Source organism: Juglans microcarpa x Juglans regia, chromosome 1D (assembly GCF_004785595.1).
Source record: "Juglans microcarpa x Juglans regia isolate MS1-56 chromosome 1D, Jm3101_v1.0, whole genome shotgun sequence".
Taxonomy (NCBI): domain Eukaryota; kingdom Viridiplantae; phylum Streptophyta; class Magnoliopsida; order Fagales; family Juglandaceae; genus Juglans; species Juglans microcarpa x Juglans regia.
The window spans coordinates 15,694,503-15,720,055 of record NC_054594.1 but is presented as its reverse complement, the minus strand read 5'-3'; the positions used below and the strand labels follow the sequence as shown (position 1 = coordinate 15,720,055).

Here is a 25,553-nt window from a genome sequence, read left to right as displayed (position 1 = left end):
AACACTCAATCATGAAAATATTAAAATAAAATAACTTAGAATATAAATTGTGTATTCAATGCTAGACTACATCAAAATTCTAGAAAATAGAATTTGTTTATAATGAAACTGAAAAGAAAAATAATAAAACCAATATTCTTCATTGGAGTTAGTTGATGAAGCATGTGGCTCTCGCTTCTACTCCCCATATCCACCTCCTTGAAAGAACCTCAAATGATAAACTTTGAATTATTGAAATCTAAAACTCAGACTCTCTAAAAAACTCATAACCCCGTATTCATCCCACAATACGGGATTAAATAGATGTCAAAATTCAAATCCAGAGACAAGATAAATGCGGCTACAATCTAGCCTAAAGATCTAAAAAAATAGTTTCTAAAGATAAAAGTTAACATAAAAGGAATTATCCGAAGAATAACAGAATTATCTAAAATAGAAGATTCAGTGGTATGCAGCTTGATTTACAGAGTTCGGGAGGATTTGGTGATCGGTATATTGATTGATTGCAGAACTCGGAAGGGTCCCACCGAGTAGATGTTGTGTGCGTTGAATATAACTGGTCTCCTTGCCTTTCGAGAGTAAAAACTCTTGATCGGAATGATAGAACCCTCTCACCAACTAAGAGAGAAGACTCCTCATTGGGATGATAGAACCCTCTTGCCAACCTGCCAAGCGGTAAAGCTGCTCGCCTTTGCTAGTTATTCCCACGATGTCGTTTAGGTTGGTCGTTTAGACTAGTCACCCGGAGCCTTGCGGTAAGTCTTCTCGCCAAAAAGGTAAAATATTTCGCTTATCGTCTAACTCTTGTTGCCAATTTTGGTCATGCGTCCCCTCACCTAAAACTTCTTGGTTCTCTTCAGATCTCACTGCCTCTCATCGGTTTGGATCCGTAGTCTATTCTTTTATACCAAAATGCTCTCATTTCACACCAAATCTCGTTGTCTCTCATCGCCCTCGAGCAAAGAAGAAAATAAAGACAATTAAAACAAGCATTGGTTTGATTTATAAAATTTATTACCTTAAAGATTGCCTAAAGTCTATAATTCAAATGGATCATTCAAGATCAATCAAGTCCAAAAGTTAATTCAAAACTCAATTCCACCGCATTATCCATCCCACATTCATGCAAACCTATCACTCTCACTTCATCATTAACTTCCCGGATAGTTTTATGCAAACAAGTAAATAAATAATGGATCTCTAAACACTCCATAGGCTTACTTTTCAAATCACTCTTCACTCATGTAGAATAGAAACTATCACCTAGATCTTTATTAAACTTGTAATGTATGGCTAGGGTGAGGGCTACAAAGAAAATGTATGATTCAAACAAAGCAAGAGAACTTAAGTTTGAACACCAACAGAACAAATAGAGCATTCTCACTTCTAATATCTCTTCTCAATCATTGTAAATCTCTCAACATAACTCTCTTCATTGTACTTTCAGTTATCTCTCTCTTTACCCGTCTATTCGATAGGTTGGACATTTTCTTTTCTTTTCTTTTCTTTTTTTTTTCATGAAATTATTCCATACCTTTTCAACTGCCTTTGTGAATGACTCTCGTCAGCCTTTTCTTATTGGCCACACAGTAGACGAGTTGAATTTTCACACCCTCAAACTTATGATTTTGATAATATGGTTATAATTAACTTTACTTGTAGACCTTCTACCTCTCTTGCCTTTCATGCACTTGTGAGTCTGTGACTTTGTGTAAACTTAGTTCTCTTAAAAGGTAAGGAAATCAGTGTTTAAGCTCAAATAGGGCAGAGAATATGAGGTTTACAAGAAAGAAAAATATTAGGCCAAAATATAATTCAATAAAGCTCAAATGGGTGATTAGGGATAAAGAAATTAAACAGGTAACCTTGAAAAGCTCAATCGGTCCAAAGCATGTCTTAATCATTTTCCCAGTAAAGGGTTTCATCTTGAGTGTAATCAAACAAGTTTTAGAGTAAGTTGAGACCACTCAAATTCACAAAATTCACATAAAATTTCTCTAGGTACTAAAAAATGATTAATGATGATAAGAAGCATTCATTGAACATAAAAGATATCAAATTAAGTAAGATCAAGTAAATAATTAACAACTAGACTTAAGTAATGAGAATTTTTCCTAAAAATTATAATCAATTTCAATTATAATCTTATCATAGGCTTTTTATTCATCAAACCATACTGTTTTTATCATCATCATCATCATTATTATTATTATTTTAAATAAAATAATATCCTTTCCCTCCAAACTTATATATCACATTGTCCTCAATGGGAAAAAGGAAGAAAAACTAGAGCAAAGAATGAGAGAAGGTAAGAGATTCTCTCCTGATTGTGTCCAGTGATGCCAATTGAATATTTTCCTTGAAGGTGCAACTGTGTACTCCTTGGAGATCTCCTCGACTCTTTGTTCCTACAAGATGAAAGTAAAGCAATAATATTAAGCAAAAGAAATCAAATAAAATAAAAACTTGGGTTGCCTTCCAAAAGTACTTTATTTGAAGTCTACAGCTAGACATTGTCCTCTCATAATTTATTATTGGCGAGATCAATGGAACACTTTTCTGAGTTAAAGTCTCCATCCACATGGGGTTTTAATCGCTGTTCATTTACTTTAAATGTGTCTTTTGTCTCGTGATGGACTTCAACCACTCCATAGGGAAAAACACAGGTCACCACAAAAGGTCGTGACCACCGAGAGCACAGCTTTCCTGGGAAGAGTCGAAGTCTTGAGTTAAATAATAGAACTTTCTGCTCGACTTCAAATTTCCTTCTCAAAATATGTTTATCGTGCCATCTTTTAGTTTTATTTTTGTAAATCCGAGCATTCTCATAAGCATTATTACGGAACTCATCCATCTTGTTGATTTGCAATATTGTCTTCTCGCCAGCCGCTTGTAAATCAAAGTTCAGTATTCTCGTTGCTCAATAGGCATTGTGTTCTAGCTCCATGGGTAGATGAAAGGCCTTTCCATAAACGAGCCGATAAAGCGACATCCCGATCGGTGTTTTGAATGCTGTCATAGGCCCATTGCACATCATCTAATCTTCTCACTTAGTCTATCCAAGAGACACAATCTTCTCCAATATGCGCATCAGCTCCTAATTAGACACCTCAACCTGGCCGCTTGTTTGAGGATGGTATGGTGTCTTCACGTGATGGGTAACTCCATACTTAGTCAGTAGTGCTTCAGATTGGCAATTACAAAAATGCTTCCCGTCATCACTGATTATGGCCCTTGGAGTGCCGAATTGGGAGAAGATGTTCTTCCGGAGGAAATTCACTACGACCCTCACATCATTGGTCGGTTAGGCAACCGCTTCCATCCATTTGGAGACATAATCTACAGCAACCTAAATAAATTATTAGAATATAAGGATGGAAAATGACTCATGAAATCTATACCCCAAACATCAAATAATTCAATCACTAAAATATTGTTTAAAGGCATCTCATGTTTTATAGAAATGTTGCCATCCTTTTAACAATGATCATATAAATTAACAAAATTAAAAGAGTCTTTAAAAATAGTCTGCCAATAAAAGCCACATTGTAAAACTTTCGCTACTGTTTTTGCTCCACTAAAGTGGCCGCCCGCTTCCAATTAGTGCTAACGTATGAGTATGCTCTTCATCTTCTCCTCAAGCACACATCTCCTGATTATCTGGTCCGTGCAATGCCGGTATAGAAAAAGTTCCTCCCAAAAATAATATTTCAAGTCGGAGAAGAACTTCTTCTTTTATTAATATGTCATCTCGGCCGGTAGAATTTTGAACACCAAATAATTTACCATGTCAGCATACCATAGAATAAATTGTATAGCCATTAATTGATCGTCTGGGAAGGTCTCATTAATTGAGAATTTCTCCTCACTAGCCACCTCTTTAAGTTTAAGACGAGATAAGTGGTCGACTACTACATTCTCAGTACGTTTTTTATCTTTTATTTCCAAATCGAACTCTTGTAATAGCAAAATCCATCTTAACAGTCTTGGTTTGACTTTCCTCTTCGATAACAAGTATTTTAGAGCTGAGTAATCGGTGTATACGACTACTTTTGAACCTATCAAATAAGAACGAAATTTGTCAAAGGCAAATACAACTGCTAACAATTCTTTTTTAGTAGTAGCATAATTAAGTTGAGCTTCAATTAAGGTCCAACTTACATAATAAATAACATGAAAAATTTTATCTTTTCTCTACCCCTAAACAGCCCCTTAGTATAATCGCTAGTGTCACACATCAATTCAAAAGGTAAATTCCAATCCGGTGATACAATGATATGTGGTGAAATTAATTTATTTTTCAATGTTTCAAAACCATGCAAGCATTCATCAGAAAGTTCAAACCGAGTATCTTTAATCAACATATTGCATAGAGGTTTAGTAATTTGGGAAAAATCCTTGATAACTGACGATAGAACCCGGCATGACCCAAGAAGCTCCTTACACCCTTCACATTGTTCAGTGGTGGGAGTTTATCAATAACTTCTATCTTTGCTAGGTTGACCTCAATTCACTTGAAGGAAATACTATAGCCGAGCACTATTCCCTCATTGACCATGAAGTGAAATTTTTCCCAATTTAAAACAAGATTTATCTCCTTGCATATTTGCAAAACCAAAGATAAATTAGATAAGCAATCGTCAAAAGAGTGACAAAAAACCAAGAAGTCATCCATGAATACTTCTAAAATTTTTTTCCCCATGTCCGAGAAGATGGACATCATGCATCTTTGGAAAGTTGTTGGTGCATTGCAAAGACCAAATGGCATGCGCCTATATGCAAAAGTGCCATAAAGACATGTGAAAGTGGTCTTCTCTTGATACTCGAGTGCAATGGTTATTTGATTGTAATTGGCATATCCATCTAGAAAACAGTAGTAAGCGTGGTCTGCAAGTCTTTCTAGCATTTGATCAATAAAAGATAAGGAAAAATGGTCTTTCTGAGTTGCATTATTCAGTCTTCGATAGTCTATGCATACTCGTCATCTCGTGACCGTCCTCGTCGGTATGAGTTCATTGTTGTCATTATTGATCATGATTATCCCTCCTTTCTTAGGGACGACTTGCACTGGACTTATCCATGTACTATCTATGATTTTATAAATGATAACGGCACCTAAAATCTTCAATACTTCTTTATGCACCACTTCTTGCATTGATGGGTTCAGTCTCCTCTAGGGTTGGACGATCGATTTAAAATTATCCTCCATTAAAATTTTGTGCATGTAAATTGAAGGACTAATTCCTTTAATGTCTGAGATGATCCCACCCAAGGCCATCTTGTGTTCCTACAAGACTCTCAGCAACTTCTCTTCCTTTACATCAATATAGGAGCTGTTAATAATAACTGGAAAAGTAAAGTCCTGGCCTAAGAAAACGTATCTTAAATTTGATGGAAGCGGTTTGAGTTCAAACTTGGGTGGTTCCTTACTTGGAAATGTTGGCTGAGATGAGTTTAGCTCTTCCACTTTCGATTTTATTGAAGGAGAAAAGGATGATGTAGCTTCCAAATATCTCTCACACTCCTCATCTTTGAATTCAATAGATGTAGAGTGAGTAAGACATACCTCAAGTGATAGCTTTGGAAATTCAGCTCTATAAGTCTCGTTGGCCCTGACCACCTCTCGGTTGCTTATTTGAAAACAAGAATGTATCTCGGAAGGGAATTCCATAGATTTAAATATGTCAAAAGTGACATGCTCCTCACCGACCCTCAAAATGAGTTTCCCTTGCTGGACATCAATTGTTCTCCCCATCATAAGAAAAGGTCTGCCCAGTATCAAATGGATCTCCTCGTCCTCCTCCGTATCGAGTACAACAAAGTTGGCCAGGAAAATAAACTTATCAACTTTCGCCAATACTTCCTCAATGAGTCATCTCAGGTATTTAATAGATCTGGCCACCAACTGTAGAGAGATGGTGGTCAGCTTTGCTTCTCCAAGAGTTAGTTTCCTAAAAATAGAGAAAGACATTAGCTTAATACTTACCCTTAAGTCATATAAAACTTTATTAAAGTATAAATTTTCTATAGTGCAAGGGATCTTGAAACTCCCCGAATCTTTCAACTTAGGTGGCAACTTCTTTTGTAAAATTGCACTGCTCTCCTCGGTCAGCATTATAGTCTCATGCTCCTTCAACTTCCGTTTGTTTGATAATATATCTTTAAAAAATTTTGCATATTTAGGCATTTGCTCTAAAGGCTCAATGAGAGGAATATTAATATGCAGTTGCTTAAATATACTCAAAAATTTAGAGAATTGGTTATCAATCTTATTTTTTATTAATCTTTGCGGAAAATGAATTGGTGGATCATAAATTGAATGTGAATAAATTTCAGAATTAACTCCCTAGATTTCTTGGGTTTTGCAACCCCTTTATTCTTTTTAGTCTTTTCAGCTTGCTGGTCTATCGCATCCCGCTCTACTTCTTTCACCTCGTACTCGGTTTCTTTCTTCTCGGACTCCATATTTTTGACAACTTCTGCATCTTGCTTGGTATTTATTGTTTGTGGCTGGTTATATGTCCACCCACTTCTCAATGTTATGGCTTTGACATGTTCCTTTAGATCGGTCACAGTATTGCTCGGTAAAGTCCCTACTGTCCTTTCGGTAAACATGTTTGAGAGCTGATCGATTTGCGCCTCAAGATTGCAGATTGAAGCCGAGCTGTTTTGCACTACCATATCATTCATATGCATGTACTGCATAAGCATATCTTCAAGTGTCGGCTTCTTCTCTTGTTATGGAAACTGTTGAGGTGGTCTAATCAACACTTGGTTATTGCTCCATGAAAAGTTAGGGTGATTTCTCCATCCGAGATTAAACATGTTTGAACAAGGATTATTTTGACTTTGGAAATTAGACACGTAATGGGCTTCTTCATAATTTGGTTGGGCAAAGGATTCCCCACTTGGCAATCTACGTTTAAATGATTTTCTGCACATTGATCACAAACAACATTAGTTTGAATAGCATTAATGTTCATTTTACCTAATTGTTTGGATAGATTTGCTAACTAGGCCGCAATTACGGACATAGAGTCAAGCTCAACGACGATGGCCGCCTTCTTTGGCATTGCTTTCTCTGCGACCCACTGATAGTTGTTAGATACCAACTTTTCCAGAAGTTCATATGCGGCTTCAGGGGTCTTATTTATTAATTCTCCTCCTACGGCTGCATCAACCACAGATCGATTTGTGGGTCCCAAATCATTGTTAAATGTCTGTACTTGAAGCCAGGCTAAGAGGTCATGATGTGGACACTTGCGCAATACATCCTTGTATCTCTCCCACCTCATATAATGATTCACCCTAAAATTGGGTGAAGGTAGTGATATCATTCCTTAACTTCGCTGTCTTGGCCGAAGGGAAATATTTTGTTAAGAATTTTTGTGCCAACTGCTCCCAGGGGGTGATGATGCTAGGCAACAAAGAGTTCAACCAAGCTTTTGCTTTTTCCCTAAGTGAAAAAAGTAAAAGTCTCAATCGAATCGCATTATCTATCACTTCGTTGTGTTTAAAAGTATTAGAAGTTTCTAGAAAATTTGCAATATGGACATTAGGATCCTTTTGTGATAACCCCCAAACCGGACAGTTTGTTGAATCATTTGAATGATGACTAACTTGATCTCGAAGTTATTGGCTTATATAGTTGGCCTCCTTATACTAGATGTCGCCCTATTGATAGAGAGCATTGCATAGTCTCTTAATGCCTTGTGCTCCTGGTTAACCATATTAACTTTGGAGGCAGCGACCTCTTTCTTGTTCTCTTTATTGATCTGATGTAAGGTTCTTTCAATCTTGGAATCGAAAAGTGTATGTTCTAATGATTTAGATCGACACATGCACTTCTGTTCTTGAAAACCAAAAACCAAACTGTGATATAATTTAAACCAAATGTTTTTTTTTCTTAAGCTAAAATAAAATTCAAAGTAGTAAAAATCTAGCTCGTGTTAATATCAATAACAAATAACTAATCCCCTGGAATGGCGCCAGAAACTTGTTCGCATAAAAATATATTTGCAAGTGCACAAAATCGTAACAAGTTGTAAAGTGTTTTTAAGAAAATGATTATCGAACCCACAGGAAATAATTATGCTATTTAGTATTGAAATTTACTAACTTAATTACTATTTGGAAAACTAAAATTTAAAGAATGGATTATCTAAATTAAATTGAAGAAAATAGCATCAAAATTAAGATTCTAAAAATAATAAGAATAGATCTAGAGTGTCTTATTTCACCTAACAAATCTTACACAATTTATTCTTCCTTGTTATAGAATTTCAATTATCCCAAGTTGATGATAAAAATCTCTTAATATTCAATATTTTCTCTTGAACAATACCAAAAATATCTCCAACTAATAACTTCATATCTCTATATGCATTTAACTAATTGGAGACTCATTAGGTGTTTTGGATTTTTCTTGAAAATCACACTAATCGTGGTAAAATATCTCTATTTTCGCTCAACTAATGACGTTTAATCCTAGAGTTTAATCACAAATCACCTATCGGTCTCATTATGATTGAACAATAATTAGCTAGAAAATTGTAAGCATTAAGAACAAGGAATAAACACTCAATTATGAAAATATTGAAATAAAATAACTTCGAATATAAATCATGTGTTCAATGCTAAACTACATCAAAGTTCTAGAAAATAGAATAAGTTCATAATGAAACTAAAGAGAAAAAAAAATAAAACTAATGTTCTTGGTTGGAGTTAGTTGATGAAGCATGAGGCTCTCGCCTCTACTCTCCAGATCTGCCTCCTTGAAATAAACTCAAATGATAAACTCTAGATTATTGACATCTAAAATTCAGATTCTCTAAAAAACTCATAATCCTCTATTCATCCCATAAGATGAGATTAAATAGATGTCAAAATTCAAATCTGGAGACAAGATAAATACGACTATAATCTAGCCTAAAGATTCAGAAAATAGTTTTTAAAGATAAAAGCTAACATAAAAGGAATTATCCCGAGAATAAAAGAATTATCTAAAATGGAAGATTCAGTGATATGCAGCTTGATTTACAGAGTTCAGGAGGATTTGGTGGTCCGTAGATTGCTTGATTGCGGAACTCGAAAGGGTCCCACAGAGTAGATGTTGTGTGTGATGAATATAACTAGTCTCATTGCCTTTCGAGAGGAAAGACTCCTGATCAGGATGATAGAAACCTCTCACCAACCAAGAGGAAAGACTCCCGATTGGGATGATAGAACCCTCTTGCCAACCTACCGAGTGGTAAAGTTGCTCACCTTTGCTAGATGTGCCTACGATGTCGTTTAGGTTAGTTGTTTAGACTAGTCGCCCGATCTAGTTGCCCGAAACCTTGCGCCAAGTCTTCTCGCCAAGAAGGTAAAATATCTCACTTATCGCCTAACTCTTATTGCCAATTCTGGTCACGTATCTTCTCACCTAAATCTCCTCAGTTCTCTTTAGATTTCGCTGCCTCTCATCAGTCTGGATCTGTAGTCTCTTCTTTTGTACCAAAATGCTCTTCTTTCGCATTAAATCTTCTCATTCCTTCAAATCCAAGAAAATAAAATAAAATATATAGAAAGAAAATAAAATCAATAGTATTGAAAGAAAAATGACACAAATTTGCAACACAAGACTCGAATTAACTACCATAAGACCTATCAAAATACTAGAAATAAAACAATCGTAGACCTAAATTTGCAGCACAAGACTTAAACAAAGCCTAACCACAAACCCATTACAGATTATTGGACACTTACAGATAAAATAAATTAATTGAAGTATACTTGCATGGGCCATTACATAACAAGGCCAACCTCAACAAGGCCATTTCCTATCCCAAGCCCAAGCTCATTACATGATAGGTAAAGGAAGAGTGGGAAAGAGGGCCAAACAAGAGAAAACCTGTGTTGTGCATCGTTGGCTGATAGGTTCATGACTTCTCAAGGGTTACAACATGTTCGTCCAGTGTCTTGGGAGAGAAGATGAGGTTCTGGGGTCACGAGTCTTGTGGGAGAGAGGGTCAAACAAGAGAATTCCTGAGTTATGCGGTTTAGGCCCCGTTTGGATGTTAAGTTGAAACGAGTTAAGTTCTTTATGAATAGTAGTGAGTTGAGATGGTTGAGTGAGTTTTGTGGGGTCCACCTAAAATGAGTTTAGATGTGTTTGTATGTTAAGATGAGTTTAGATGTATTTATGAAAAGTTTGAAGAAGGTTGTGGGTCCAACGTGTAAAAAAGTTTTGAGTTGAAAGAAGTTTAGTGATTTCTGAGTTAGGCATTTAAATGTCAGACTCAGTTTAAAATTAGATAATCTAAGTTCCAAACGATTTCAGACAAATGAGATGACTACGTGGCATCCTCCTATTGGAGGGTGTTTTTTGGTGTTTAATACCACATCCTGCAAAAATATTTTCTCCAGATAATAATGTCCTGAAGTTTGAATTACAACTTTCTTTAGAACAATTAAAATAGAATCTCTGAAACACCCTGAGTCCTAGATGCACTGCCAACCAAGCCCAGAGATAGTTTTTGGGTTTTACAAGTTTTTGGGTTTTACAGGTACGCAATTTAGGGTTTGTGTTCTGATAATTTTTTTTTTATTGGTTCATGTTCTGATGATTTATTGAACTTTTTTTTTTTTTGTTACTATTTTGTGTTTTATCTTGTTTATTGTCATCTATATATGGGTGTGTTTGAATCTTTTTTTGACAGTTTTTGAATATGTGTCTTTCAATTGGATCTGTGTATATGATTATGCCAATAAAAAAATTTTGGACCCGTGTATATGTTTATGTACCAAAAGAAATTTTCACATTGTAAAGTATTTTTTTGGTTGAAGTATGTACACACTTTCTAGCTTATATATATGGAGACGCGTTCCTTCATTTCTTTTTTCTAGGGTTGTTGGGGGCGGGGGCTAGAGGAAATAGATTCGAAGTCCCAATTTTATTATGTTGTTTTTTTGTGAAAACACGATCTCTATTTTTTTCTCCTTATAATTTATTTTTCTTTCTTTCCTTAAGGGGAAGCCAATTATGTGGTAACTGGTGTTCTGACTCTCTAGGATCATGCTATTTTAGTTTTAGTTTGATCTGGGCTCTGAAGACAACATGCCATTGATGATTGTTATTTTCCCATCATCTAAAAGTTGAATGGAAATTAATGGTTTATTCTAGTTCATATTATGAATTTAAAGTTTGGTTTTATTATTTCGCTTGGCCAATTCACCATATTTTATAATTGTAACACCTCTTCCTGTAGGTTATGAATATTATAAAACATTCATAACATAATACTCGGTAAAGAGATTCATATCCTGAAATACCTTATTTATTGAAACTTTTACTAAACTGAACATAACTGTTTTTGAAACATGAAATTGAAAACGTAAAGTAAAAACATATAGTAGTCCTATGTGCGACTTTTATTCAAATAACATAAAAGGAAACTAATCCTTATGTAATAACACTTATTCCTTTCTAAGCCTTTTTACTAGATCTACATCCTGGCCATCCAGCTCTACATCATCACAATCTCCATTTGTGATAGATAAACATAGAAGAAAACAGAGAAACAAATAAAAATGAGTCAAATACTTAGTAAATAGCACATCATACCGTAAACATGACTTAGCTTAGCATAGACTTAATTTTTTGAAACATTCTTCATAACATACATACATCATCATAGATTCACAATTTTTTTGAAACATTCTTCATAACATAGATACATCATCATAGATTCACAATCATATCGTAAACATAACTTAATTTAACATAGGCTTAATTTCTGAAATTTTTTTTAATACATACATATATCATCACAGATTCCATAGCATATCTATTCATCATTAGCATGAGTGGGATCATACATAATCATGGCAAACATATAACATGAATGCATAAATGACTGGCTTCATGCATTTTATAACAATCATACATGGCTTGTTTATCTTTTCTTTCACTTATCATATGGTGACACACGCTTGAGTTTGTGGCATTGCATAACTTGTCATAACATGGAATGAAACACGCTTGGGTCTATATTTCACCTAACATATGGTGAACCATGCTTAGGTTCATGTCACCCTTTAATATATCATGGAGTGAAACACACTTAGGTCCGTATTTCACTTAACATATGGTGAACCATATTTAGGTCTGTGGCACCATTTATCATAACTTGTGATGAACACGCTTAGATCCGTGTCACCCTTTAACATATCATAGAGTGAAACACATTTAGGTCTGTGTTTCACTTAACATATGGTGAACCGTGTTTAGGTCCGTGATTTACTTAACTTGCATAACTTGTCATAACATGGAGTGAAACACGCTTGAGTCCATGATTTACTTAACTTGCATAACTTATCATAACATGGAGTGAAACACGCTTGAGTTCGTATTTCTCTTAACTTTGCATATCTTGTCATAGTATGGAGTGAAACACGTCTGAGTCCGTGTTTTACTTAACTTGCATAACTTGTTATAGCATGGAGTGAAGCACACTTGAGTCCGTGTTTCACTTAACTTTGCATATTTTGTCATAACATGGAGTGAAACACGCTTGAGTCCGTATTTCACTTAACTTCGTATATCTTGTCATAACATGGAGTGAAATATGCTCGAGTCCGTGTTTCACTTAACTTGTGGTGAACCACGCTTGTGTCTATAGCATTGCTTATCATCTTATCTTTCTTAATGCATGAGAACATTATTAGACTTCATGACCTTCTTTAGCATGGCTTATTAATCATGGCACAACATAACATGACAAGGCACAACATGATCTAAACATTTTATAACATTCTACGGTATACATAATCTAAGTACTACATGAACATTACATAGCATACATGATCTAATTACTGCATAAATATCACATGGCATACATGATCTAACTACTGCATGAACATTACATGGCATACGTGACTTGAATACTACGTGAACAATACATAGCATTCATGTGATTTTAATAACATTCACTCCATCAAACAACAATCTATATAAGCATACCATACATAGACTCACTTAACATGCACATTACATGACTTATATGTAACAACCTGATCTTGAGATTAGGCCATAAGATAAGTTTTATGTATTTTTTTATATAACTATTAATATATAATTATTATTAATATATAATTATTATTATTATTATTATCAGATTTTAATTGTTCGTTTTAATAAGATTATTATCATTTTATTATTGATATTTTATTATGACCCGATTTTGCAATAGCCATTAGAGTTGATTTTGAATTTTAAGCCTTATTTCTTCCTATCTGGTAAGCCTTATCCTTATCCCCTAATTGATAAATCCAAATGCTATTGGAAGACCAACTCATATAAAAAAAAAACCCTACCATATATCCTCCATTTTTCCTCTATAAAAGCTTACGAAGCCTCTGTATTAAATATAACACAAAATATGAACAGACCTTCCCCCATGCACATAAACCTCTGCCGCTTGAGCCTAAAACATGCATGAACGCAGCCTTGTTTTGCACCCATCAAACAGAGCACCATCAGCAAAAGCCATAAAGGGTCTCCGCTCGACGACGGAACCAATGCGGCAACTCCACTGCCCAAACATGCATGACCGCGAAGACCTCCAAGCACTGTCACACGTGCACCATGTTGCGGCCTCTTGTAGTACCCGAAGATGAGCACCTCGACGCATCCAATCCAAGTGGTGTCGCCAGCCAGCACAGAAGACATCGGAACACTATTTCGGATAGCCCAGAATTTACCGTCGTTCCACCGTGACCTTACTTCGCACCACCAGCCGAAGCACCATGTCACTACAGCCATGAACGTGAAGCCCAAAGCTCTACTTCTCTTGCACAGTAGCCACCTCAGGATGTCGAAAACCCACTCGGGAATCCACAGAAAATGTCGTATGGTTCACTTCCTTCGACCTCGCACAACCACGATAAGCCCACAACTGTCGCCGCCACCCTCACCTCAGCCCCAGCTTCGTCGCGCGCTTCCTCTCTCAGCGTCGCACCTCCTTGCCTAAAGGACCACCCAATCGCATCACAAGTCTTTCCCCAACCACCCAGAGCTACCGTCGTCTCACCCAGCTCAGCCACGTGCTCCTCCTCCACTCGGTGAGTCCCTTGCCTCGCACAGCTCAGCAGGTGTTAAAGGGAGATTACTTTTATGCCCTTTTTAATCCCTTTTCATGGTATCTTGAAGGAGTATTTTAAGTATAATTACATTTATAACCTTACATTTAAGTATATGTTAATTATGAATATTATTACTTCATTTTATTTGTAGCTGAGTTGGGCTTAATATTTCAAATTGAGTTTAATTTTATTAAATAAATGTATTAGTCATAAGCTCATTTTTATAGAAAGTGTTTAAAGAATTTGAAATATATTTTAAATTATACTATTGAGCCTAATATTTTGTCTATTTAGTCGGATTTTTAATAAAATTATTATGTTATACTTTAAATAGAAAAATTAAGTAATATGTTATGATTTTTTATGTTAAGAAATGAAACCTATTTTAATAATTGAGATTTTTATGACTTATTTTAAAATAGCCCTAGTATTCTACTAAATTATAATATGTTATTAGTATTTAATTAATTTAAATACTAAGATTTATTGATTATGGTGTTAAACAAAAGATTTACTTGACTATCTTCTAGATTATGAATTTAATTGAGTAGGATGTTAGTACATGTTATTCCTAGACATATTTAGTGATAGTTGATACTGTGTATAGGTGACGAGCTACGAAGTGAGATTCAAGAAGAAGCACAACGAGATAAGTAATTTGATCACAAACTAGGATCATCAGAGTTCAGCTTATATATAAGTATTATTTAAGCTAGTTCATTTCTAGCCATTATTTATGCACCACTCATGTCATATGACAGTATAGCATACGATTATGTCATTCTGCATCATGTTCAAATTCAGAAATTATAATTATGTATGTAATATGTCATGTATCTCATGTGTATAAGACATATAAGCTATCTTAAGTTCAAGTGCAAGATAAGATAAAATCAATTAATTAGATGGTCATTCAAATGCATGGTATCAATGCAGTTCAGTTTCAAGGTAGATGTGCAAGCCACGGGCTCAAGCGTGGTCCACCTTAGTATGCCAGAATACTATCAGCGGCTCCCACCGCGACTGCGGGACGTGGGGCAGGTGCACAACCTCGCACACAAGATTAAGTGTGTTGGCCAGTCATATCAATCAGTTAAATAAGATAAATCAGGCAGATCAGTCAGTTAATTCAAATAAATCAGTCATGCATAGCATAAGCATCAGTAGAAACAGTCATAAATTTTTTAAGCTCTCAGCATGAAAACTTTTATGCATGAAAAGTTTTATGAAAATGTTATGTTTATTATGTTTACGTTGTGATGGATTTCTTGCTGAGTCTTCGACTCATTTTAGTTGTTTTCATGTTTCTAATCACCCAGGTGAGGATAATGAATACGAGCAGGCAGGCCAGGATTAGAAGGAGCAGTTGATTTAGTTTCAGACTTTCTAGAATAAAATTTACTTTTATGACATAAATTTATTTAGTTTATTCATTTAATGTTTTTGGAAGACATTTTTATTAGACATTTTTCTACAAAATAAATTCTAATTTTATTTATGAAATATGAGATCTCTTGCTGGGTTTATTTTATGTAAAACACGTGACACTCCTAACCTATGTGACACTCATAACCCACAGGTCCCAGGATCGAAACCTGTCTCTGATACCAAATTGTAACACCCCATTCCCATAGGCTAAGAGTGTCACGTATTTTTCATAAAATAAACCTGACAAGAGACCTCATATTTAATAAATGAAATTAGAATTGATTTTGTAGAAAAATGTCTAATAAAATGTCTTCCAAAAATATTAAATGAATAAACTGAATAAATTTAAGTTATAAAAACAAATTTTATTCTAGAAAGTCTGAAACTAAATCAACTGCTCCTTCTAATCCTGGGCTGCCTGCTCGTATTCATCATCCTCACCTGGGTGATTAGAAATATGAAAACAACTGAAATGAATCAAAGACTCAGTAAGAAATTCATCACAACGTAAACATAATAAACATAAGATTTTCATAAAAGCTTTCATGATGAGAGCTTAAAAAAATTATGATTGTTCATATTGATGCTTATACTATGCATGACTGATTTATCTAAATTAACTAACTGATTTGACTGATTTATTTGATTTAACTGATTGATCTGAGTGGCCAACACATTTAACCCTATGTGTGAGGTTGTGCACTCGCCCCAAGTCCCGCGGCCGTGAGTGGAGCCACTGATAATATTTTGGCATACTATGGTGGACCACGCTTGAGCCCGTGGCTTGCACATTCACCCTGAAACTGAATTGCATTGGTACCATGCATCTGAATGATCATCTAATTAACTGATCTTATCTTATCTTGCACTTGAAACTTAAGATAGCTTATGTGTCTTATATACATGAGATACATGACATATTACATACATAATTATAATTTCTGAATTTGAACATGATGCGAAATGACATAATCGTATGCTATGCTAGATAATATGTTTGCATATGACATGAGTGGTGCATAAATAATGGCTGGTAATGAACTGGCTTGAATAATACTTATATATAAGCTAAATTGTAATGATCATAATTTGTGATCAAATTATTTACCTCGTTGTGCTTCTTCTTGAATATCACTTCGTAGCTCGTCACCTATACGCAATAATAACTATCGCTAAATCTGTTTGGAAACAATATGTACTAATATCCTATTTAATTAAATTCACAATCTAAAAGATCGTCAAATAAATCTTTTGTTTAACACCATAATCAATAAATCCTAGTATTTAAATTACTCAAATACTTGAGCTATTTTAAAATAAGTCATAAAACTTCAATTCTTAAAATAAGTTTCCTTTCTTAACATAATTATTAAATCTTATAAGATACCTAATAAATATTAATATTGTTTAAATATTCTTAACATAATAATTTTATTAAAATTCTACTAAATAGACAAAGGAATATTAACAAAATATTAGGCTCAATAATATACTTTAAAATATATTTCAAATTCTTTAAACACTTCATTATAAAAATAGCCTTTGACTAATATATTTATTTAATTAAAAACTCACATTTAAAATATTAAGCCCAATAAAATTACTAAAACTGTTGTTGAAATAAAATAAGATCAAACTCAATTTAAAATACAAGTCCATTTAAAGATCATTAAAATCTGTAAGAGTTGAAATCTGGCCCATAATAACATTACTACATGAGTTCATCTAAATAAGCCTAGCATACGCATATAAGGGCTTAGGGCCCAAGGGCCCATCAAGAACGTAAGGATTTCTCTAGAAATCTAAACATACGGGGCCAAAAACAGAGGGATCGCGAGGGAGGGGAAAGTTCTACGATGTACTCACCGAGAGAGAGGGGTTGCACGGTGCAATGGTTCAGGCAGCTGGGGAAGGATTGGCAGCGCAACTAGCGGCTTCTTTGTGGTGGTGTGACATCGAGTGAGGGAGAGCAAGTTTAGAGAGAGAGAGAGAGAGAGAGAGAGAGAGAGAGAGAGAGAGAGAGAGAGAGAGAGAGAATTGATTACCGAAAACGAGAGAGCGGTTAATGGCAGACGGAGAAAACTTACCGTGAGAGAGGAGAGATGTGTGCCAGCTTTGGGTGGCTGGAGGTGGGTGGGCGACACGACTGTTTCTTTGGGTAGGGAGGTGCGACGCCTAGAAAGGGAGAAAGAAGGGTGGCGACCTGACTGGTTTTCGGGATGGAGTGGGTGCGACGGGTTGGTGGAAGTCGACATGTTCTGGGCAGTGGTAGTTGCGATTTTCTCTCCTTTTTTTTGTGGCTGCTCGACTGTGGTTGGCAAAGGCTGTGAATGGGGGGAAGGTTGTAGTGGTTCTGAAGAACAAGGCTTACGGGTTGGCAGCTTGCAGGAGATTGATACGAGGGCTTAAAAAGATTTTGTGTTTATTTTAGAGGCTTCGTGGGTTTATAAAGAGTGAAAAGGAACGTTTGCTGATAGGATTCTAGAGTTGGTTTCCCATTAGGATAATCAACTAAAAGGTAAGGATGAAGATAGATTACGATTGTAAAATCAAGAGATAGGGATGATGCTTACGGGTTGGAATAGGAAGAAATAAAACTTAAATTCAAACCAAAACTCTAGTGGAACGTAAAATCTGATGAAATCTAGTAATAATTATTAATAATAAAACAAAACTCTAGTAAATTCAAACAAAATGATTATAGTAATTATTAAAATTAATAAATATAAAATCTGATAAGATTATAAAAATAATAATAATAGAAAAAAATAACGAAAAGATTTACTTATATACCCCAAATCTATGACTAGTATGTTACATTATATGATCTAAATATTTCATGACATTACATTGCATGGCATACATATAATTTTCATAATATATCATCCATCAAATTGCAATCTATAATAGCATAACATACATCAGCTCACTTACATGCATATCATTATAATTCATTAAAGATCATGAAATGGATCTAACATTGACTTAGCTCGTAGCGTAGCGTAGACAAACATCACATTTTCATATATAATTAGAACATTTACAATACACATGCAATTATATGATAATACTAATTACCTATTAGTGTTGCTTCCACAATCTCTTGTCATAGCTCGTGATCTATACGAGGCACTAATTGTCACTAACATTTTTAGAAAGACGTGTCGTAACATTCTAAATGCTTAAAATCATATATAGAGATAACTTAATTACACTAAAATTAATACATAATAATATTATTTAAAACTCATAACATATTCCTTAACTTCTATTTAAAATAATAACTTAATAATTTTATAAAAATCTAGTTAAAAAGTCAATTGGAATATTAACTAAATAATAGGCTCAAAAATAGTTTTAAAAGGATACTTTAAAATTATGCTTTAAAATTCCTTAAATACTTTCTATAAAAATCATTCTATGACTAATATATTTATTTAAGTAGATAAAACTCATGTAAATGTAATATTTTTCTGAAAATATAATTAGCCCCATAAAAATCACTAAAACAGTTGCTGAAATATAATAAAATAAAGCCTAATTTAAAACACAAGTCCATCTTAATAATACATGTCTAAGTAACCTCAAGTCCAGCCCACAAGGAAATTAACCCACGTACATGACCAGGTTTAAAACATGAAGTCAGCATAGTTACTTGAGGGTAATAACTTCTCCAAATTACCTTCAGAAGGATTTACGAAAGTCTACAAAACAAGGGGTTTCAAGGGCATTAAGGGAAAACACCCTAATGGGCATGGATGAAGGGCATTTGTGTAATAACAAAAACTTGCATGTGCTTTTCAGTAAAAGTAAAAGAAATAAAAGGTATGAACAAAGGAAATTAGGAAAGAATCATTTGCTGGAGAAACAAGGGCCATGCGACGGGATCTGAGACTCACCAAGGAAGAGCAACGTGCGACACGAGAGAGAGAGTGAGAGTGGCAGACGGCAGTGGGCTTACCGGAAAGGAGTGGGTTCGACGGGGTTGGGCTGGTCGGCGATTTCTGGGCAGCGTGGTGGTGCTCTGACGTCCTTTTTGGCGGTCGGCGGTGGCTGGGCAAAAACACAGGGCTGTGCGAGTGAGTTTTTCTCTGTGTAAACTAAATTTCATGTGTGATTAATTCTGAGGTCTTGTGGGTTTTTTTATAGATGAGGGGGAGGGAATAACGTGAGTCTTCTGGAGATTGGATAGAGTTTGGAGTTGGGAGTTGGTTTCGATTTAGGGATCTTATTTAAACTGGAGCCTAAGGGATAACTACAGGGAAATGCTGATAAGGGAAGCAACCTAATGAGATATAAACTCTGTTTAATCTGATCTGTTAATCTGTTTTGAAGATAAAATAAAATAATAGATTTTGAGTCCTATTTGGGTTCGTATGTTACAATAGCAGTAGTCCTAATAGTTAGGATTGTTATGGCTGTAGGTTGATTCGCCCTTCTTTGCCGAACTTCCATTTCTTCTCCTCGTCCTTTTCTAATATGTATTTTTTCACATTTCTTATCTTTTCAAGTCTTCAGCTCCATAATTTATAATTTCTTGACAGAGAAAATGTCAGGGTATGAGAATGTTGTTGGGGGTAAGCTGAAGCTCAAGGGAAAAGCCCTGGATGTCAAGGCTGGGGGGGTGAAGAAGAAAAAGAAAAATAAGAAACATCAGGATCAGCTTTCTGAAGTTACAGAAAATAAACCTCCAGCAGGTGGGTTGTTATTTATGGCATGTGATTGTTTTCTGAAGTAATCCTTAGGTGTTGGCTCAAGTGGTGAAGGCATTGGTCCTGGTGGTATGGTCCTTCCAAGATCCAAGGTTCGAATCTCATTAGGTGCAAACAATTTTTAGGGGCCATTGGACTTGCAGGAAACTCTTTGCCAAGGGCCTATGCACCCTCGGGATTAGTCAGGATACTGTTCCTGGACACCTCGTGTTAATAAAAAAAATCGTTTTCTGAAGTTCTTTAAATTATCTCTCTGACTGCCTGTAGCTGTTGTTTTAGTAATTAAGATAATTAGTTCTCCATTGTTATTAGTATTATTTTGCTCAGAGATTAATATTTGCATCATTTAGCTACTTATCAAAAAATGTTTTCATCATTTACCAATATCTCTCTTCATGTGTTTGTTTGCTTAAGATAAGTCTTTCTAGATTAGAAAAATTCTTCATCTGGAAACTGGGATTCCATTCTCGTTTCATTTGATGATCATGCTAGGATTTTTTTCACATACCGGGCTTTTGATTAACTTTGCTGTTCCAACAACAATGATTTACTGACCTTGATCAGGTTTCTCTTTGATCATTCCTGTTTTCATTAGTAGAGTCCAAGATAAATTCCATATAATGCTTTTATTGGTAGCGCAGTGGCGGTGTCCACTTGAAAAGTAAAAATGAAGAAGCTACCTTGAGACAAATATAAGAATTACAAAAACTTTTTGAATATAAATATAATAATTTAGAAGTCAAATGTCAAATATTTATTTATGTTTGACGGATAAAGTAAACATATATATAAGGGCAGTTTTTCAGCTCATGAGCATATAGGACTGCTGCATGTTACCACTAGATTATTGCTGGATGAATATGCACATGAAAGGCAGCCTTTCCATACCTCATGGTATAATTAGATGAATTAGTTTGGTGAACTTTGGATCCATTAGTGGCTGCTTACTCTCTAATCTGAGAGACTATTCCGTTTGTGATTCTTTATAATTTAGTTGTTTTGAACTATTGGAATCATAATACGATTAGTGAAGCAGTGGAAGCTGCTCCAGTCTGTAGCCAAACTTGTTTCTCTATCATCTACACGAGGCTTATAATTTTTTTTTTTGTTTTTTGGTAAAAGTATATTAATATAAATAGGCGTAACCAAGTGCACTGGGTGTTTTACTAAGAGCAGCTTCTTCCTACTTTATAAATGGTAACAGTGGTACCTTTTGGGTCACTGTCAGAACTTTTAATTTGATGCAAGTTTGATATCCTAAATGTTGCCAAGAAAATGCTATTGTTGTCATGCTTTGAAATCTGGAAACACTGCTTGTATATTAGACTTCAATGAAATGCCGAATTCCGTTAAGAGTAGAGCATGTTTGTTGCCCAAAGATGGGGTTTTAAAGATCAAAACTGGGCTGTGGTAAAATTGGCGACAGTTTGCATTATACGACTGTCTTGTTTGATCCTGTTCTTTTCCATCTTCCCATCCAAAGTGTTGAATGCAAGAAGGCATTTTCTCATTAATTTTGTTTTTATTTGGTGCAGGTGGAAGTGCAGAGCTATCAGCTGATCCCAATGAGGATGATGTAAATGATGGAAACAAATTGAGTGAGGATGGAAAGGCTGGTCGTTATGATGTTCATCTCACTCCCGTAGAAAAGCGGTATATAGAGCAGAGGGAGAGAATTGATGTTCATAGATTGGCCAAGACGGCTAATAAATCTCACCGTGACCGGATTCAGGATTTCAACCAGTATCTGGCAAATATGAGTGAACATTATGACATTCCCAAAGTTGGTCCAGGATGATCTGGGGAAGTTTATGAGTTTGAAGAACAAGGGATCATCAACCTTTTGTTTGTCACTGTAATGTCAATGCTACATGTACACATTGTGGTACCGACTACCTATTGCCCTAGATTTATGCTTTTGTTCAGTGACTGTTGATACACTCCAGGTTATCTTTTTTCCCCTATTTTCCCATTGTGAATTTCAATTACCAATTGCTTTTTCTGAAGTTTGCAACATGCAAACCTCTTCTACATAGCCAATGACAGATCGTCTGTCATATGTTACTTCCACTTCATAGATGAGGACGATGAACTGATAGTCAGAAGCAGAGAGTTTCGTGCACTAATGATTTGACTAAAAGATCTTATATTCTTTCTGAATTAAATATATTTTCACACTAATTTCCAGCTGAATGAAACACAAATGGGAAAAATAACCCAAAAGAAGTGTGTTAGATTTCCCCCAGCATATTCAAATTTTCCTAGAATAATCAACTTGCTAGTCTGTTTATCATCAAGCATCGTCTATTTCCTTGCCTTGGCCATTGTAAATTCCAGCTTGTTTCTGCACTTCAGGTAAAACCTCTCATCCATCAGGTTACCCTTTATCTATAAGACCAATCTCACTAATGACAACTCCATGACGCATTTGCTTTTGACACCCCTGTTTTTCCCCATGCAACTTTTGACTATACTGCTTTATTCCGAACAAACTAAAATTTAACAATTCAGCTATATTATTTCCCATTTAATTTTATTTCATATAATATTGACAGAAAATTTCATTTCTTAGAAAAGTAATATTTACTTTTAAACACGTTAAAACATAAGAAAAAGATAAATAAAGTATTTTTTATTTGTAGTCATTATTTATATTCTCTAAAAACTTTGTGGAGATTTTAAATCATAATTTTTGTTTTAATGTTTGCTTAAACTTTATGTATACACTTTATAATTAAAAAATTTTTATAAACTTTTTTTTTTTGGTTATGGTTTTTGTGAAACGCCTATTTTCTTTAGATTTTGAATTTATTTTTTATTTCCTACTCTTTAATCACTTTTTCTTATTATTATTATCATCATTTTGTTAGTGGTGTTCCTTTAAAAATTCATTTGAATTATTTATTTCAACCTAAAATACTTGGCCCCTCCAAACTTATAATCGTGGCTTCGTCCCTGACTTTCTGAGTTTATTTTGTATAATTACTTTGTGTCTGTAGCACTTCTTATAATAATAATAAGAAAAAAAATTGAAAGGGGAAAAGGATCATATCTTTGATCTTGCTCCATTGGGCATAATCGGTGGAAGTGGTGGCTGGAGCTTTGAGAGTACCATTTGGCATTGAGGGCTCGGTGAAGTGCACATTGTCATTTGGGAAAATTATCTCTAGTGAGAAAGCCAGAGACAAGGACGAGACTAGGTGAATCAAAATGATGAAGGAGATATGGGGAGGAAAGTTAGGAAGCATCAGAAGAGGAAGCCATGGAGACAGGGAAAGAAAGGTATGTCAACACATAATCCAGCACATAATCCCTTAATTTTAGGGGTGAATTTGTTCTCTCTGCTGCCTACCTCATCGATAGAACTCACAGTCGCTCCCTTCAGAATCAAACCTCTTTTCAACTTCTTCTCAAATCTCCTCCCACCTACACCCATATACGTGTGTTTGGTTGCCTTTGCTATGCTCAGACTCTTACCGTTCATCGTGACAAATTTTCACCTAGAGCCTCCCGCTGCGTCTTTCTCGGGTACCCTAGCAACCGTAAAGCTTATAAATTATTTAATCTTGACACCGAAAATATTTTTTATTCACGTGATGTCACTTTTCATGAAAACCAATTTCCTTTCCAAAATTTTGCGTCTCACCTACACCTAGTTATATCATTCTTCCTTTACCCATTCCCGAATCTGACTCTCCTCCTACTCCCTCCCTGGCCATACCTCTTCTTGACACTGCACCCTCACTTCATTCTCGTCCCTGCCACAACATTACTCGACCAGCATATCTTCTTGATTATGTTTGCCCTATCATACCCACGGAGTCCATTGCTTCTTCAACCGCTGCACAGTCCTTAGGTACATCTCACCCTTATCTATTTTTGTCCTATTCTCGTTTTTCCCCTACTCATTATTCTTTCTTAACTGCCATTACTGCATCTGTTGAACCTACCTGTTACTCAGAAGCCACTCGCCACTCTCACTGGCTTGAAGCTTATGGCCTTTGAACTTCGGGATCTTGATGACAGTTCCACTTGGACACTCGAACCTCTCCCTCCTAGTAAGAAATTTATTGGTTGCTAGTGGGTTTTTAAGACCAAACTCCGTGTAGATGGTACTATTGAGTGTTACAAGGCTCGACTTGTGGCCAAAGGCTACACTCAAGTGGAAGGTAGAGATTATCATGAAATTTTTGCTCCAGTAGCCAAGATAACCAAGGTTCGTTGTGTTCTAGCCGTTGCCACCACAAAAAATTGAATTATTCACCAAATAGATGTTCACAATGCTTTCTTGCATGGCGAACTTGATGAGGAAGTTTACATGATCCCCCCACCCGGCTATTGTATTAAAGGGGAGACACGTGTATGCCGCCTCCTGAAATCAGTCTATGGCCTCAAGCAAGCCTCCAGAACTGGTTTTTTAAACTAATATATGTTCTTCTTAATGCAGGTTTCATTCAATCTCAAGCCAATCATGCTTTCTTCACCTTGATCACTGCTACAATCTCACAATTGTTCCCGTTTATGTTGATGACATCTTGGTTGTAGGCAATGATGTCTCTCAGGTCTCTCACTTCAAGTCTGTTATTTCCAATCACTTCAAAACCAAGGATCTTGGACCCCTAAAATATTTCATTGGACTTGAAGTTGTTCGATCTCCTTCCGGCATTTTTCTTAATCAGCAAAAATATGCCCCAGACATTCTTGATGATAGTGGTCAACTTGGCTCCCATCCTGCTCCATTTCCCATGGAACAAAATCTAAAGCTTAATGACACTGATGGTGACCTTCTACCTGATCCCACCCCTTATCGACAGTTAGTTGGGCGCCTCATTTATCTCACCATCACCAGACCTGATATCGTTTTTGCAATGAATATTCTCAGTCAATTCATGCATGCTCCTCGGATTCCTCACATGACAGCTGCCACCCGAGCCCTTCGCTACATTAAAGGCACTCTAGGTCAAGGCATTTTCTTTTCTTCTTCTTGTGATCTTCATGTCAATGCTTACATTGATTCCAATTGGGCCAACTGTCCTACCACTCGACGCTCTACCACTGGTTTCTTCATCACACTTGGTTCTAGCCCTATCTCTTGACGCACTAAAAAACAGATCACAGTTGCCTGATTCTCTACAGAAGCCAAATACCGTGCTATGGCCGTTACTACCTATAAACTCGTCTGGCCACAACAACTTCTTCATGACCTTGGCATTTCACATTCTACTCCCATGACCCTCTATTGTGACAATCAGCCTGCACTCTACATTGCTCACAACCCTATTTTTCATG

The 25,553-nt window shown here is 35.6% G+C and overlaps 2 protein-coding genes and 1 non-coding gene across 3 annotated transcripts; all 3 read left to right on the top strand.

Moving 5' to 3' along the window:
* The first annotated feature begins 7,242 nt into the window (after window positions 1-7,242).
* LOC121243758 lies at window positions 7,243-7,347 on the top strand. Its single transcript, XR_005936251.1, has one exon. It is a non-coding gene; the product is annotated as a small nucleolar RNA R71 (small nucleolar RNA).
* A 12,046-nt stretch (window positions 7,348-19,393) lies between these two features.
* On the top strand, window positions 19,394-22,270 carry LOC121251746 (protein FAM32A-like). The gene is made up of 3 exons (XM_041151087.1): window positions 19,394-19,631; window positions 20,097-20,249; window positions 21,800-22,270. Exons 2-3 carry the CDS (start codon window positions 20,102-20,104, stop codon window positions 22,060-22,062), a joined length of 411 nt encoding a protein of 136 aa, XP_041007021.1. The 5' UTR covers window positions 19,394-19,631; window positions 20,097-20,101; the 3' UTR covers window positions 22,063-22,270.
* A 1,256-nt stretch (window positions 22,271-23,526) lies between these two features.
* LOC121268820 (uncharacterized mitochondrial protein AtMg00810-like) lies at window positions 23,527-25,360 on the top strand. The gene is made up of 2 exons (XM_041173117.1): window positions 23,527-23,546; window positions 24,712-25,360. Exons 1-2 carry the CDS (start codon window positions 23,527-23,529, stop codon window positions 25,358-25,360), a joined length of 669 nt encoding a protein of 222 aa, XP_041029051.1.
* Window positions 25,361-25,553: the final 193 nt, after the last annotated feature.

What these genes read in the sequence shown, in the direction of transcription:
- LOC121251746 (XM_041151087.1), top strand. Translation starts at nt 20,102, where the DNA reads ATGTCAGGGTATGAGAATGTTGTTGGGGGTAAGCTGAAGCTCAAGGGA. An exon ending in AGAAAATAAACCTCCAGCAG is followed by an intron (nt 20,250 to 21,799) that starts GTGGGTTGTTAT and finishes TATTTGGTGCAG; the next exon opens with GTGGAAGTGCAGAGCTATCA.
- LOC121268820 (XM_041173117.1), top strand. Translation starts at nt 23,527, where the DNA reads ATGGAGACAGGGAAAGAAAG. An exon ending in ATGGAGACAGGGAAAGAAAG is followed by an intron (nt 23,547 to 24,711) that starts GTATGTCAACAC and finishes TTCTTAATGCAG; the next exon opens with GTTTCATTCAATCTCAAGCC.